Source organism: Labrus mixtus, chromosome 13, assembly GCF_963584025.1.
Source record: "Labrus mixtus chromosome 13, fLabMix1.1, whole genome shotgun sequence".
In the NCBI taxonomy this organism is placed as follows: Eukaryota; Metazoa; Chordata; class Actinopteri; order Labriformes; family Labridae; genus Labrus; species Labrus mixtus.
In genome coordinates this window covers 8,970,588-8,986,970 of record NC_083624.1, presented here as the reverse complement: position 1 = coordinate 8,986,970, position 16,383 = coordinate 8,970,588, and the positions used below count along the sequence as shown (strand labels likewise).

The 16,383-nt window shown below is 40.3% G+C and overlaps 1 protein-coding gene across 1 annotated transcript in view; it reads left to right on the top strand.

The window, feature by feature from the left end:
- The window catches only part of man1a2 (mannosidase, alpha, class 1A, member 2), a 135,752-nt gene that overhangs the window by 45,361 nt on the left and 74,008 nt on the right, over nt 1-16,383 (top strand). The window contains exon 4 of the mRNA XM_061053579.1: nt 2,194-2,290. Coding sequence (XP_060909562.1) covers nt 2,194-2,290 — 97 coding nt within the window. The remainder of the gene's footprint in view (nt 1-2,193; nt 2,291-16,383) is intronic.

Sequence of the window (16,383 nt, the reverse complement as noted above, 5' to 3'; positions counted from 1 at the left end):
AGAGGGCAGCAGTTAGAGAGCGTGCAAAGCTTGGGAGGAGAGGAAAACAAGGTTATATTTCAAACTGTGCACCATTTAAGCATGTGTTTATTGAAGAGCATTATAATGATGCTAATGTAGCATTAGCCGCATGTAACGCTCGGTTCTAGCCCCCCTCGATAAAAATTTGTCAGTGCGGCGTCATTGTCAGTGTGAGATCGCTGATCTAAGCCCATTGGCTCGTTGTGGCAAGCCCAGCAGCTCATGTTGAAATTTCCGAGAAGCGTGCTGAGCAACTGACCAATAACGACAGAGCGGATCGGCAGACCAATCAGAGCAGACTTGGCCCACGTGGGGTCTAACGGTGTGGGCTCAGCAGAGCGTAGCTGACGGACTCAGAGTGTAGAGGGAGCAAGGAGAGCAGTACATGAAAACAGACACTTTTTTCGGATATTAGCTATTGTGAACGTACAAAAGTAGGTACATAGATTAAATATACGAACCCCAAAAAGGGCACAATATGGGCTCTTTAAGGAAAGACTCGACTGTCTCGGCAATTAGGCATGTTCATAAATTAGTGCAAGCATCAGGTATCTTTCTTAGAAGATATCTAGTTCAGTGCATCCTTGATGATAATAATAAATAATACCAATTAAACACAATTAACCTTAATGAGAAATCTAGCATGAAGCAGACATGCAGGGCATTAGTGCTAACAAAGTCATCATCATTATTGTCATGATGAAGGTCATCACAGAAATGATGTGACAAGCTGATGGGCATGTTCAGAAATGATGGCAGATGGAGCGATAGGCAAACTGCCAGGTAGACCGAGAACACAGGGAGAGAAACCAACAGATGTCCACAGAAGCAGACAGTGAGTGACACGACCACAGAGACAGGAAATGTTCTTTTCTGAGGCTGTCGATGCCACTTGAGTAAGGGCTGTGGGGGAGGAGAAAAGGTTTGAGATTGAAAAAAAAAAAAAAAGATGAAGCAGCAGTGCTTCAGTAAAAGCTGGCACTTTTTTTTCTCCCTTCCTTGGCTGTGTCATCTACTCTGTTTGCCCTGAAGCGCCTCTTCTCAGCATCAGCCTCCATGTCAGGGCTCATCTCACAATCTCTTGCTCTTTTTATCCTCACCCCCCTCCCTGATCCGAGATCTCTTGCAGCCTCCTTTCAAAGGTCACAACATGGAGAATAAAATCTGATTTTGTTCTGTTAGACAAACCGCTACTGATACAAGAAGTAACGCACTGAAGGGAAATAGAAACAGAGGGCTTTAAAACACATCTATCATTTGTGAAATGTCTTCATAATCTAACTAAAGTTTTTTTTTTTATGGGGTCTTTGTTAAACCTTCAGAGATATATATGTGTGTTTGTGTGTGTGGAACACCTGCTGTTCAGCGTACACAGCAGGCTTGTATGCACAGGTCACACAAAACAGTGAACTTTGATTCTCATCATCTTCAGGATTAAAGTGTTTGGGGTCACGCCCTCCCTTCAGCCATGAGAAACCACCAGTAATTCAGTGCGTGCGTGTGTGCGTGTGTGTGTCTGTGTGTGTGTGTTTCTGACTTAACCTACTTTCAGGGACATATTTCAGACCAAGGTTTACTTAAATGGGGACCGATTGTCCAAGAGGGGACAAGAGTTGTGTCTCAATTGGGAAATAGCTGATATTTGGGCAAGCGGTAAAGGTCACAGTTAGGTTTAGTATCCAGAAAATAAAAGCAAGTACTGGTTTTTACAGCAAAGTGTGTGTTTAATGCCTCTCCTGAAATCTTTTGTCTGCTAATGAAGAGCATCAGGAAGGTTTTGTTTTGGAGAGGAAATGACCTCTGCTGAAAGTAATGGGCTTCATTCACCGACCGTTCTTAAGAAGAATCGTGTTCTTAAAACTTGTTCTTTCTTAAGAACAAATTTAAGGAGAATCTTAATAAATTGGTGAATGAGACCCACGACTCCCCTAACAACCTCCTAAAGATCAAGAGTTATTTTGGTTTGTAACATTCACAGCACTTTGTACAAAGGCTTAAAATTAAACAAAACAACAACAGTGCAGATATTAAACTGAAAAATGCAAGTCAACAGATGGTTCTAATCATCCTCTTTATTTTAGGGCATCACTGCTGACGTCACTTTGCATTGCCAAATCAGAAGACGTTTTTTCACATGTTCTAACAAGCTGTTTTTGTGTCATTATCCTTCAGATGATGAAGCATGCGTGGGACAGCTACAGACAGTACGGATGGGGTCACAACGAGCTGAAGCCCCTCGCCAAGAAAGGACATTCCACAAACATCTTTGGTAAGCCAGACACACTCCTCTCCCTCGGCCGTCTGTGCCCATTGGCAGGATGCTCACATAGTTGTAAATCACACATTGATGCATGCATGAATGCACACACCCTCAGCGACACACACACACACACACACACACACACACACACACACACATCCTGTCTTCCCTCTTGTGGACAAGGTCATGAGATAATGCTTGCAGCAGGATGCATATCACTTTGGGAGAAGTGTTTTTGTGCAGAAGCTCAACATTACTGAAAGAACAAGGAGAGAAAACATATCACTGAATGCCAGATAACCCGAACGCTAATATCCATTTTCTAAATCTGAGTTATCTAGTCAAACCTGGTTTGTAGGCACAGAATGATAATGTTTTAGTTCTCTGTAAAAATGTCCCTGTATTTTAATGTAAACAACACGTGCCTATAATTAAAGAATCCATAATATAGGTTTATTACACTAATGTTTCCACCTTAATAAATCCAACACCCAGTGAATGTTACAATAAAAAATTTTGTATTGTGCAGCAGGGGTATAAACACTTTGTAAGGTCTTCATCAGGGTCCATTGAGAAGTGAAAGTCTGTTTGTAGCGATTGAAATGTTGCCATTGGCAGTGCTACTTTTCCCACGGAGAGGTTAATCCAGTGACCCTCTCATCATCTGTTTTCTGTGCTTTGGAGGCAGTTTTTTTTTTTATGTCCACCTCTTCAGCTGCCACAATAACACAGCTCACACAATTTGGACTGTAGTTTTTGCTGAGGCAGACTTTTCACACTTTAAAAAAAAAAAGTCATCCCAGAAGTATCCAAGAGCAATACAGGTGTTACTAACTTTGAGATGAGTCGCATGGTAGAGTCACAAGTTGAGATGTCCGGAATTCAAACTCAATTTTGTCATCAATACAGTGAACTTGCTGCATCATTCTGTACAGAGTTATGAGAGTAACTTTTGGAAAGCTATTAGCTTTCACCTCATTTAGAGAAATTGCAAATCTGATCAAGATACAGCTAAAAAGTTTATTTGAAATGGGCAAAATAACACCTGGATGTTTGTGCCATCCAAAGTAAAGCTAGGCTCATCCCCCCTGATAGTTTTTGAAAAAATCAGGTCTGTGAACTTGGGCGGTACTGACGTTGAGTCCAGATGATTTGACTGATCTTTTTGCCTTTAGACAGCCATTAAAGAGCCAAGGACGGTGGTCGAAGCTACAGCCAATACGTCGAGGACTGTTGTCTCAGTACACACCCTTGAACCTCCTGAATGCGTGCAGACTTATCAGGGCTGCCCTGATAATTCAACTTGATATTTCATGGTGACTATGTCGGTACTTTCTGAGCAAATCAAGATTACAAGGAGATGGTGCTGTTGTTAAGCAATGGTAGCCTTTCTATCCTCTAAGCTAAATTTAGATGGTATTGCATTGTTAGCATATTTTAAAACAGACAATTCAGACTTCTGTTCTTGTTGTAAAAGGGGTTGACCATGTTGATTGGTCTCCTCCAATCATATTTTTTATCCAGAATAGAGAAGCACTCAGTTTGTTTTTCACTGCAAGCATCGGCGGGTTGTGGCGCCATGTCAGTCTCTATTTTGTTTACATCTACTCCTCTGTGAGATTATCAGATCATACCAGCTCAGCTGAGACAGTACCTTGCTCCCTCCCGCTCTCACAATTTTCTGAACATCCTTCAGTGTATGAGATGCCCTTATATTCAAATGTAGTGTGAGCATGTTTGAGATTGGAGAGAAGAATATCGAGGGATTTATTCCTCAAGTGTGTGATGCTACCTAAGCCTAAACCATAAGTCAATAAAATCCCATGGAATTTCAGCTTTCCAGTAGAGACTCTGATCTCTTGTAGCGCTATGGAGCTATGTTTGGATGAATGCATTAAAATGTTGTTTACACATCTACGAGCCTGTGTGCATCAAGGTGGTGAAATACAATCCAATCCGCAGTTGGCACTCATCACACAAAAGTTTTCAACAGAGTGCCAGCAAACACAGGGAAGAAGAAGACAGAAGTAAATATTGTTTGATTTAACGCATGGTAAATTGGCTTTGTAAGCCTCCTGGTGTCCCTTTGGGTGCCTGTATGCACTGTTCTGTAGTTAATCCCACTGACCAGCTCTGGAGAAAGGCAAAGTCAGGAAAGCTAATATTTCCTCCCACACTTGCTCGTCATCTTGTCCTACTCTGCTCACTAAACCTTCTCGTCTTGTCAGGCGATGGCATGTCTCCTCTGTGGTCTTGTAGCTGTCACAGTGGATAAAGAAGGTGTAAAAATATCCAGAGATCTACTGCCCATAGTCCCCAGCTTTGTAGAGATAATGTTAATTAACACTTTCCCTGGTGAGTAATAGCTGGATAGAATGACTGCATGCTGCAGGCACTGAGTGATAATTCCCATCATATGCGGAGGCTGCTCATCTCTGCCTCTGAATATTTTGCTCTGCTCATGATTGAGAGAATTGTTTAAGCTTCTGTATCAAAATATCTCATTGTATGCATATCAATTTTATTTTTTAATGAACAGTATTGGTTGAGTAATATTAATTGGGGATACAGATGCCTAAAATCCCATGTTGGTCTTTGCCTAGTGTGAATTTATGCGTGTGAAAATGTTGCTTTGTGCTCGTTTATTTGAGTCTTTATGACTTGCCAGTTTGGCTATTGTGTTTCCTGTTTTTGTGTGTTTGTGTTTGTGCCTCAGGTTCTTGGATGAGTGTGTTGTGTGTGTGTGCACGGTGTGAGGATGCATGCTTATGAGGCCTTTTGTGTCAAATTGGAACGCTCCGTCTGGCAAATTGGCCGGCGGCCCCTGTGTTATTTTATGAGCTGCTGCTAAATGGTGTATAGATGCTGTTTGTGTGTGTGCTTTTCCTTTTGTTTGTGCTTCTGTGTGTCTTGACTGCTCATCTGCAGCTGTGTTTCTAAGTGTCTTTGTGTGTGTGTGTGTGTGTGTGTGTGTGTGTGTGTGTGTGTGTGTGTGTGTGTGTGTGTGTGTGTGTGTGTGTGTGTGTGTGTGTGTGTGTGTGTGTGTGTGTGTGTGTGTGTGTGTGTGTGTGTGTGTGTGTGTGTGTGTGTGTGTGTGTGTGTGTGTGTGTGTGTGTGTGTGTGTGTGTGTGTTCTCCTGCCTCCTTAAAATGCTGGACTGGGGTATCTTCAGGTTATTAGTCACAGGATGGTCAGTAATACGCCAGCCAGGTACCAGGCAAAAATCAACACACCCCACAGTATGCACACAACACCCTTCCAATATTGATGAGGCTCATGCTGCCCTCTTACAGAGTTTGGAAACATTGATTATGTGTATGCATGACTCTGTGTATGTGTGTCGCTTTGAAAGAGAGAAAATAAGGAATATATTGGAGATGCAGCAGTTTCCTTCTGCTATGTTCTTGTAACAATTAGGAGCATCGACAGCTTGTACCTTAAAGATACACACACACACACACACACACACACACACACAAATACATGCTAGGAGTGTGTCAAGTGGTGATGCACGTTCATGCACAGTTACTTTCCTGTTGAGTGACCATCTTATACTGTAAGTCTTTTCCACAAGTGTTTGCTAACTGTATTTGAGGGATAAATGTGTATATCTATCTCTACAGATTGAACATAGATCTAAGAAAGATATTGGCCGATATATCGGTATCTGATTTTTTTCTCTACCAAAAATTGATATCGGTGTCGGCCCCAAAAATCCCATATTGGTCGGGCCTTAATAAAAATGTCCAAAGATATTAATATCATTAACCTCTAACTGTTGTGGTCCTGTGAAAGGTCATCTCCCTACTACAAACTAATTTTAAAGTAGATTTTTCCTCAAGACTTCTGAGGGGAAATGTGGAAAGATTTCTCTTGGACCATGTTAGCATGGTGTTGTTCTGCACGGCCAGAATCTTCTTGCCTGACACGAGGATTACATATGTTTGATCACACAGCAGTTTGTGTACAATTTGCCTTGAGTAAAATCTTCCCTTCCAGGCTGATGTTCTAGAGACAAAGGGTAAAAGCGAGTGTGTGTACTCGCTCCACGCCTTCCAGCTCAGCCCTAATCTGTCCAGAGAAGAGGAGAGGCCAGAACTGTAACAAGCATACTGGAGCTCTGTTTGTGGCACCAGGCTCAGATAACCTTGAGTTCACAGCCCGAGCCTGTTTTGTCCCTTTTTCTGTTTTCTTCTCCTCTGAGTGGAGCTGATTTTCGAGCACAGATACAAACACAGCCTTTGTCTCGAGGGTAAGCAGTTCAAGCAAGGATAAAATACGGCCCTGTAACGGAAACACAGTTTAAGCTGGGATAAGAAAAAGTACAGTTTAAGCTATGGCACAAAAAGCCAGCAAACTACCTTTAACTCACACTCGCTCTCTAACACAAACATCCACACAGACACTGATACACTTATTAAAGTCTGTGGCTCATGTAAAACAATTATCAGAGAAGGAACAAATTGTCGGTACACAGCCAAAACAGTTCTTTAAAAACATGTTTTTTTTTTCTAGCACTTTCAACTTTTAGAGTGAGGCTGCATACTCATCTTTGAATAAGGGTTCACAGATTTAATAACACTTTGTATGTGAACATTTACATATGCAATAAACAAAATATTAGATTTTTTTGTGACCGATACTCTGGAACAGAAATGGAAAAACTTCATTCACTACATTCAAATGAAAACTTGTACATTAAGTATTTTTTTCAGCCTTCCAAACTTCACAGAGCTTTTTCTTTTTTTTTTTTTTTACATGATACTGGTTAAAAAATCTTTCGACTGTTCGGCTGAGAAAATCTATAAATATGAAGATGGTACTTTGGGGGGTCTGAAGAGTTTTGATCATTGTCTTTTACTTTTGATTTTGGATTAAACTGACTTTTATTTTTCACATCAATGATTGGCTCGGTCAAATGGAGTAAATTCCTCCTTTACAGCTGGCTTTTCCTTTTTTCTTCTGCTGAAATAAATTCCAGGATTTATGCGCAACCATAGCTATTTATACACTCACTCTCACTCACTCTTAATTTTTAATAACTCATCTGTTTTGATTTTATGAAGGATAAGAGTTATTGATAATAGGCGAGTGCTGTGTAGCTGGGTAAAACCAGCCTCAGCTCCAGCTTTTAGTCTGGTGTCAGGTGAATGAAAGTTAGGTTGAGGCCATCGATGGGCTTCCAAAGCCACCTTCAGAATCCAATGGGGAACGTCACTCAGGCTTCATTCATGTTTATTTACAGTCTATGGTTATAGGTTAGCAAACTGTCTCAACTGTTAGTACTGCCAATCTCACATGAAGATTTGTCTTTTTAGAGGAGGCACATTCTCTCCAGCTATCTCCAGACAGAGATACTCATAACTGTCATGATACTATCATCACAATAACAGGCAATAACACCTGCACACACTGCAGTTTCTGACTTCTCAGCAGGAAGCCTTTTCAGACACCTCTGTACCTCTATCTGTGGTTACTCAGACAAAACACACATACACACACAGGCTCAGTAATAACACCCATGAGTATGTGTTAAAGGAACATCAGCCACCATCGATTCATCCTGACGGTGTTTGATCCGTGTTGGGGCTGTTGGTCAATCACCATCCACTCTTCACCGGCAGCTGAGGCGGTCTTGTTGATTGTAGATGGACACAACACGCTCCGATCTTTAAACACTCTTCTCTTTCTTCACTTGAAAACACTCTCAGGGGACTCTGGTCACTTTACATTGATCAGATCAGGAGTTCAGTGTGAGTGTATACTCTCCACCACCAGTCTCTCTCTCTCTCTCTCTCTCTCTCTCTCTCGCTTTCTCTCTCTCGCTCGCTCTCTCTCTCGCTCTCTCTCTCTCTCTTTTGCTCTCGCTCTCTCTCTCTCGCTCTCTCTCTTGCTCTCTCTCTCTTGCTCTTGCTCTCTCTCTCTCTCGCGCTCTCTCGCTCTCGCTCGCTCTCTCTCTCTCTCTCTCTCTCTCTTCATTTATGGTAAAAGATAAATTCAAGGCCCTTTTTATTTCAAGGATTGACATAATTAATAAAAACTAATTGTTGGAATCAAAAGATAGAAGCTTACATGATGGAAAAGGAAACTAGGATTTTCTCCTCAGCAAAAAATCATTCAGTGGTTGTAGAAAGAATTGATGTTCTGAAAAAAGTAATATTTCTCAGCCAACAACAGAGCATCTGGCGTGTCATCTGTTTTCCGAGTTGCTTCTCTCTGTGGATTTAATTCATGGCTTTGACCTTACCGGAGTAATTTTAGTGGATTTAATTTTGCCTTCACACAAGGGAATCCACCGCTGAGTCGACCTGGTGACTGTTTCTGCTTTATTGGCTCTCCTCAAATGCTCGCCTGATGTCTGATGATTTTAATCTAAAATTGCAAGTGGAGAATCTCTCACTCGGCAGCAACATGGCTTTCTCCCACAGGTAGTCTGACACCCTCACAGTAAGTGATATCACACGATGCCTCAGGCTACAGGCCTGTTGGGTGGGTGGGGATGAGGATGATGCAAACCCGGGATGAAATGTGGACACCTGGCCACTCTGTCAGCCCGACACTGGAGTATTGCTTCATCCATGATTAGATTACTGTGGTCTTTGTGCATCATGTTGTCCATACAGATGATCTCTCAGCTCGTTCTGAGTATCATGTAACAAACACATGTAAGTTAAAACTTGTTTAACTGCTTTAAAAACTTCTTGGACATGCTATTTTACCATTTAAGAGTTCCCCTAAAGCAAACCAATATAACCAAAAGTCTCCTGTTTACACCTCCTGTTGTGTTAATTCAGTGAATAAATCGAATGTAAAAATTAAACACCATTCTGTGGTATAATTTGTTACAAGGTAGCATGTCTTTAACATCAATACCCCTGTTTTGTTTTTGGCTAATGGAAACCTTCTCCTGTTTATAATTATTCTTTCCTCTATATCTGTTTGCATCCAAGCCATGCAGAAGAATGCAAATTGTTACCCAAGTGTTTCCCTGAAAACTGTCATTGTAGTCAAACAAAAGAGCCTTAGATGAAAGGATGGACAATTTGATATAGTCACTCCCTATTTATCGTCTCATCTCACAGCCTGTCGTCCTCCCTTTTCTTTGGCGTAGTGAATCTGTTCAATCATAGCAGAAATATTCTGTTACTTATTGTCTTGTTGGCCACAATTGACCTCTTTCCAAATATCTCCAAAACCTGTTTCTATTGGGATCAAAGGAGGCAGCTCGATATTGATTCTGTTTGGCATTATGCTCCATCCAGAATCCCATAAACCCACAAAAGCACATCAGATACCGCTTTGATTTCCAGCTTTTCTAATCAATACACACAGAGAAGAGGTATCTTCTGCTGCACTAATGGGTTTTAGTTCAGTCTTCCATTATCTCTGCAGGGTTCAGGTGGATGCTGCGATAACCATGAACCCAAAGTCCACTATGCTCACAGCTACACTTCCTCTCCAACATGTAGGTCATGTCTTCACGTGATTCGCTCCCAGGCATTGCGTCCTGGAATAGGGTCATATAGCAGCGCCATGGCAATGCATCCATGGGTGACTACCAATGAAGCAGAAATAATATATTTATGTATTGCTATGCGAGGCTGGCAATCCAGAATTCAAGGTCCAAACCTAGTGTCATACATATAAGACCTTGCAGTATAACCTAATGCATATTGAGGTAGTGGGTGCACACCTACTAAACCCCAGTGGAAAAGTGCTCTATTAAAATCAATACAGCTGCAATGCCTAATACATGTCGAAAGCTGGTGGGCTTTTGCAAAGATGATAAGTGAGAAAAATGTTGTCTTCCATTCACTGGCTATAAACCACATTTATTCACATTTTGGTTATTTCTATATACTTTCTTGCCTTTCAGCTGGACAACATCCATTGTGAAAAACAGAACATTAAATCCCATCACTGCATTCCTACCAAATCATATCTCTTTGATATCTATGTCCTAAGTGGGTGTTTTTATTCTGTTTGTGCGTGTTTGGTATGTGACCCCCCCCCACAGAGACTCTGCTAAGTGCCTGTTAAAGTATTTATCAGGTCTAAGTATTTGCTCACTCATCTGGAGGAAAGTGAATAAACAATACAGACAAGGCTGAGTGAGGATGAGTTGTATGGAACGAGTCGATTTTGTGTGAAAGAAAGTACAGAAACAACAAAGCAGAAAAAAGTGTTTGACTAAAAGGATGGAGCGTGCAGAGCCAATGAGCTGCTCATCTGCATATTTGCAAATCAGCAGTGCATTGAAATTCTTAAAAGCTAAAGCTTGCTAATTGTCTCCGGCTAAAGTACATTAGTCGGTTATGAAATAAGGAGCTCGCTCTGTTCGCTCACTGTCGGGATGGATTGATGGCAAGGCAAGATATAAAATACCCTGCAGACATTAATCCTAAAGTACTTCCTCAGTGATTATCTAAACCTTTATGGATGCAGCAAACTGTCAGCTGGATGCAAGTAACAGTCCCATTAAAGTATACACTCTTTAGCACATTGATTCCAGGAAGGCATTAGCTCTTAGGTTTATTTACTAAGGTTAATAGGAAAGAGAGGATACAAGAGAATCCTCATTCCAGATTTGTCTCCATAATAATTGAGCAGGTCTTTTAGAGGTTGTAGAAGTTTATTGAAGTGAAGTGGTGGCTAAACCACGGCTCGTATCTGATGCAGCTCTTACGGGTAGCTACAGTTGTTTTGGATATTTTAGGTCTGCAAAACGAACTGATTGTTTTTGTTTTCTGTCACTAAATCTTCCAACAGAGTTGAAGTGATTCCCTTTGTTACTTTGTAAGGCTTAACTCCACCTCAGGAATATTTCCTAATCTCTTGAATATTTATAGGCTCATAGTCACAAATCTCCCAGCAGCCCCTTGATTAAAATATCCTGTGATACAATTGTCCCTTTTTTTTGCGACTGTTGGCAAACCTTAATTTAACCTCTCTTATTTATGAGAGACACAAAGCAACATAACCAAAAATAGTGACAAGCTGAAGGAGACCAGAGACCTTATTCTTTCTGCTTCTCAGCCAGGCGTGTAGGCTCGGATGTCTTTGTGACCATGGAGGCAGGAGAGGGGGAGAGTGGGTTTAAGAGGTTTCACTGATGATCACTTTAAAATGACAGCCGTAGGGCCGGAAGCTGCTTTCTATATGAGAGAAGGCGGGGAAGAGAGGAGAGATCAGGGCTTGGTGAGGACAAAGACAAACAGAAATACAGTGAATCAGGTCGGTATGATTGTTTACTAATGCTGGTATTAGATTCACCTCCAGGCTAAGCCTTGTCCTCCTTCTGTTGTTCAAACAAGCCCAACATTTGAATGAAAGCTAATAAAGTAGATCTTCCAGTTGTTATGCTCATGAACTGTCTTTATAGATATACATTTTGCTGATTAGTATCCTGAGAGTGGGTATTTTGAGATAACTGGTTATCACCTCATGTTTGGTAAGACTTTACATGTTCTGGCTGTTCCCATGACTACCAATTTTCTCAAAGATTACACATAATGAAACTGCAAATTTCCCAATCCACTGCAACTACAAGATAACGATTCACTGTGTTTGTGATGATATTCTATAGATTTAGAGACGTGTGACTCATATTTGGCAGTAAGTGCTGCTCGATTATGGCAAATAAAAATCACGATTATTTTGATTGATATTGAGATCAGGATCATTAGGGCGCGGTCACACTAGCCATCCGTACCGTGCCCAAGCACGCTTCAACCCTAAAGTCCAGTTCGTTTGGCCAGTGTGACCGCTCCGTGCCGTGCTCAGGCACGGTACACTTTCTTGGCTTTGGCACACTTCGGAGAGGTGTTCTTCGACGCGGTACACTTCATGCACGAGCACAAGTACGCGGGTACACAACGCTGAAAGCCTTCATTATGGAGAAATCCGGAGTTTCATGGCTGTATCTGACTAAAATGACTCAATATAAGCCACAAAGTAGCTGTCATGTTCTCTGTGTGCGGCCGAGTGTCTATTTTTTTTTTTAAATTTATTTATGGCTTATTTGTGTCTTATAAAAATGGCTTAAATTAAGCCGCAAAGTCAGTAAAGTAGCTGTCATGCTCTCTGTGTTGTATGTGTATATCTGTTTGTCAACTGAGCAAGCTTCATAATAACATAAAGCGTGCATGTGTTGTATTATGACGTTATGTGCAAGAGGTAATCGTGCTTAAGCACGGATAGTCCTGTGTAGTGTGACCGCGTGGGAATGGCGCAGCGGGGGGCCAATCGTGCTTGAGTATGGCACGGTACAGATGGCCAGTGTGACCGCGCCCTTAAACACGGTTGTCCATTGATTTTACAGCATCTGCATCACATGCATTTATTTAACGTAAACCCCCCAAACACTTAAACTTTCAGAACACTTTGAAAAACAAGCAATACATGAAAAATAAAAAGTGAAAAACCATAAATGCATACAAATAATAATAATAAATACATAGAAATAAAGATGAACTATGTTTATGAGATAGTAGTGATGAACTCTTGTGGCAAAATATAACAAACACATGACAAAAACAATAGACAAAACGAGCGCAACACTGCATGCGGCACAGTAATAATTTATTCTTGATTATTTTATTTTCATTATCGTAGGATGCCAAAATCAATCAATTAAAATTGGAACTCGATTAATTGAGTTTATAATAATAAATGAGAAAGATGAGCAGACACACACAAACACTCATAAATGGACAGACTGATGGAGAGAGCAGCTTCGACTTTATTAGAAAATGCCAGGGGAATGCAAATACTTGTTGACGACCCATTTATGTAGCATGCCTCAACAAGTGAATAGTAACATGATCCTGCTGTGTCACAGAGTATCCATCACCTGTGGTTATAGGCTATGGATGTTTTCCCTTTTAAATTAGATAAATGTATAAAATACAAAACACTTCTTCTCATTATAAAGTGTTATGTTGTGTCGAACAGCAGGTACTTAAATCCTGATTAATAAAAATGATATGGAGATAAATGAAATCTAACAGCATTGTCTTCTGCTTTATTTTGAAGTGTGAGCATACTGCACTCTTATGAACTTTGCAGACAAACTTTGTTTGGCACATTTCTACTGAAGAAAAGAAACTGCAGAGAATTAAATTCTGATAACAACAAGACGTCAAATTTCTCTCAGAACTCCTCGACTTTGCCCTCCCTCCATCCCCTTCTTTCCTTTCAGATTAAACTTTCAGCAGGGCTGCCCATGCCAAATTGGACAGCAGGAAACAGGAGGATTTGCCTGCTGCTGAGTCCAGCAGGAATGTGCATAAGCCCCACAGACAGAGTAGAAAAAGGAGGCCGTTTCATGAAAAAACATTACCTTGTACGTTCAGACCCACAGGCTTTAGTTTTTTTTTTAAATTGTCTGCTAGCCAGGGGAGCAGACGATAACAAAGGCTGGAGTAAAAAGTAGTAACTCTGTGTCTCTTTGGAATTATTACCCATAATGCCGCTCTGCATAACGCTGAAGCTGTTAGGGTTTCTTTTAATGCTGATATAACTAAACAGTTACTAATTCTGTTGTTTACCTGGTTTGTTCTCTTACCTGCTACATGATTATTTCACAACAGGAAGTCTATAACAGGGCTCCCATGTTCTTTTTTCATATGAAGATTGGTACAAGGAAGTGTGAGGGACTTCCTTTACAATATTTTTATACTTAACGTCATCTATCCTTAATAGTTGTCTTCAGTCAGGAGAAGGTGGTGATGGAGGACACATGATAAAGATCTCACTCATACTGCATCCACATGGATTCTTGTTGACGACAGTGAGACCAAAACTCTCCTACACAAACAGATTGGCTCTATGATTAGCCTTTTTTTGTCACTAAATTAAACTTTACCTTTGTGTTTGAGGTGTTTTTTAGCTTCTGATTGTAAATTTGTATCCCAGTGGACACCAAAAAATATTTTCACTCTAGAGAGCGGTGATGTCTGCTCTAACCATTGCCTGTATTTTCCTCCGGCCTGCCTGAATCACTATAAATATATCCTTACTTCGAAGCTCCTTACTTACTTCAATGAAAATCTTCACACTTCTGCAGTACTCTTGATGTATCTTTCAGTACCATTTTAGTTTCAAACTTTGAGTGTTTGAAGTTTGTGTCGAATACATTTATTATCAATCTGAAAAAAAAGTGATTCAAGATCTACTGAGGTTCAGTGAAATAGTTGAGATTGTTATACAAACCACCTTGTGAGGGCAGCCAGATCAATGAGCATCTCAACAAAAGTTTAAGAAGATTTAGGCCCAAACACAGAAATCAGTAACTTTGTATTCAGAGAAAGAAAACAACATTGTGACAAGAGAACGGATGTGGAAATAGGCACGATAGGGTAGAATCAGCATGTAGAACTAAAGAGCAGGGATACTAGGGGAGTTATAATTAACTTCTAATCAATTTAGCCATCAATTGATTTATAATGAATCTCTTTGCAGCATTGTTTTTGGTAAGATTTTAACATAATGTAGGTTGTATTGATCAATAGAAGTGAATAGATCTTGGACTATGCCAGTGGAAGGATCTTGAGTCGATGCTGTTGGATGTTGTAAGATTTGCTAATGTTTCTCTAACTAATAGGGTGATTGTGTTTAAGACCTCCCGCCATCGCATTCACTTAACTTCTTTACCAACTTTCAAGGCCTCCTAGACGTCTTTGATCAAGTTTTAAAAGTCTTGTCATCTGCATAGACCTACTCTAACATCTTGCTCTAGATATTTTAATCCAAGCAGACCCCAGAACATGTAAGGGAATGCAAATTGGACATTTCAAAGTCTAGACATTAACTAGACTGCAGTAACACGGTGTACAAAAGGAAACAAGAAGGCAATTACTTCCCCAGTTACCACCTCAAAGCCCACATATTCTCTGTAACAGCTGGGCAGATGGATAATTTAGATGACCCTCTGGTTTCCTTTTTAAGAAAGATGTAAAGAAATAATGAAAAGTCTTTGTAGATTTCTTTGCCATGAAGCAGTTAATGACTTTTAGTTGATGTCAGTTGATGTCAGTGCTACTGTACCTTGTTAAAAACCCACATACAGTGAACTTCTTTTTCAGTTTTAGAGTTAGCACTGAGAACAGTAAAATAACCAAAAACGAAGAATAGATGAACATGATATAAAATGTCATAGTTATAAAACACCTTATATTTAACGCTAATTAATAATCTGACTTTACAACTTTCTATGAAAACTGTTATAGAGCCTCATGCACATAATTATCCTTCCAAAGAACATCTACAATGTGTCATAATAAATGCCTCTGTTTGTGTTGTGATGAGCGCAAAGAGCTGGAGGGCTCAGGTTATTTTGGCCCGTACGGCAGGGTCAGATCCAGGGGATGGCTAGGCTCGTCTGGGCCCCCCTTGAAATCTGATTTGCCAACGCAAAATAATTAATCAACTATTTGGTCTGTCTTCCAAAGGGGCTGTCAGAATCTTTTTTTGCATTTCAATTTGGCACATTTGGAGTATTTTTATATTGATCATTTTTGTAATACCGTAGATTGACAGCACTATCAAGGTCTAAACAACATAACAGTAAATGTTATGACTTGTAAGTCATTGTCACTCATTTCATCAGATTGATACTAAAAAAATGAGACCACTTTATTTCTACAAAGCACATTTCAATTCTATGCAAAAATGGTTGCTGATTTATAGTATGTTGTCAGGTGTATTGACATTACAATGTGTTGTGAAATCATCTTTTCAGGATCACATTTCTTGGATATTTTTATCATTTTGAAAAACATTTCTGACTCAGCCAAGAGTGCAGTGGTTCTCCACAAGAATATTGAGTACAAACTGTAATGATGTACTCTAGAGAGCCTCTGTTTGAGCAGCTGTTCAGTCCAAAATAAACCAGGCCATTCCACAAAACATAAAATATCCCAGAATATTACAACTCTGAGTTCAAGGAAGTCTCAGCAGAGAAAAGCTATATTACTGAAGTAGATGCACTGTATCCCTCACTGTTGAAATATTGTATGGGTACTATAGGGATTTCCACAGCTCATACAGCTTGTGGATTTGTGCTGTGTGGTTCATTCTAATCCTTGCTTGGCCTGAAGCAC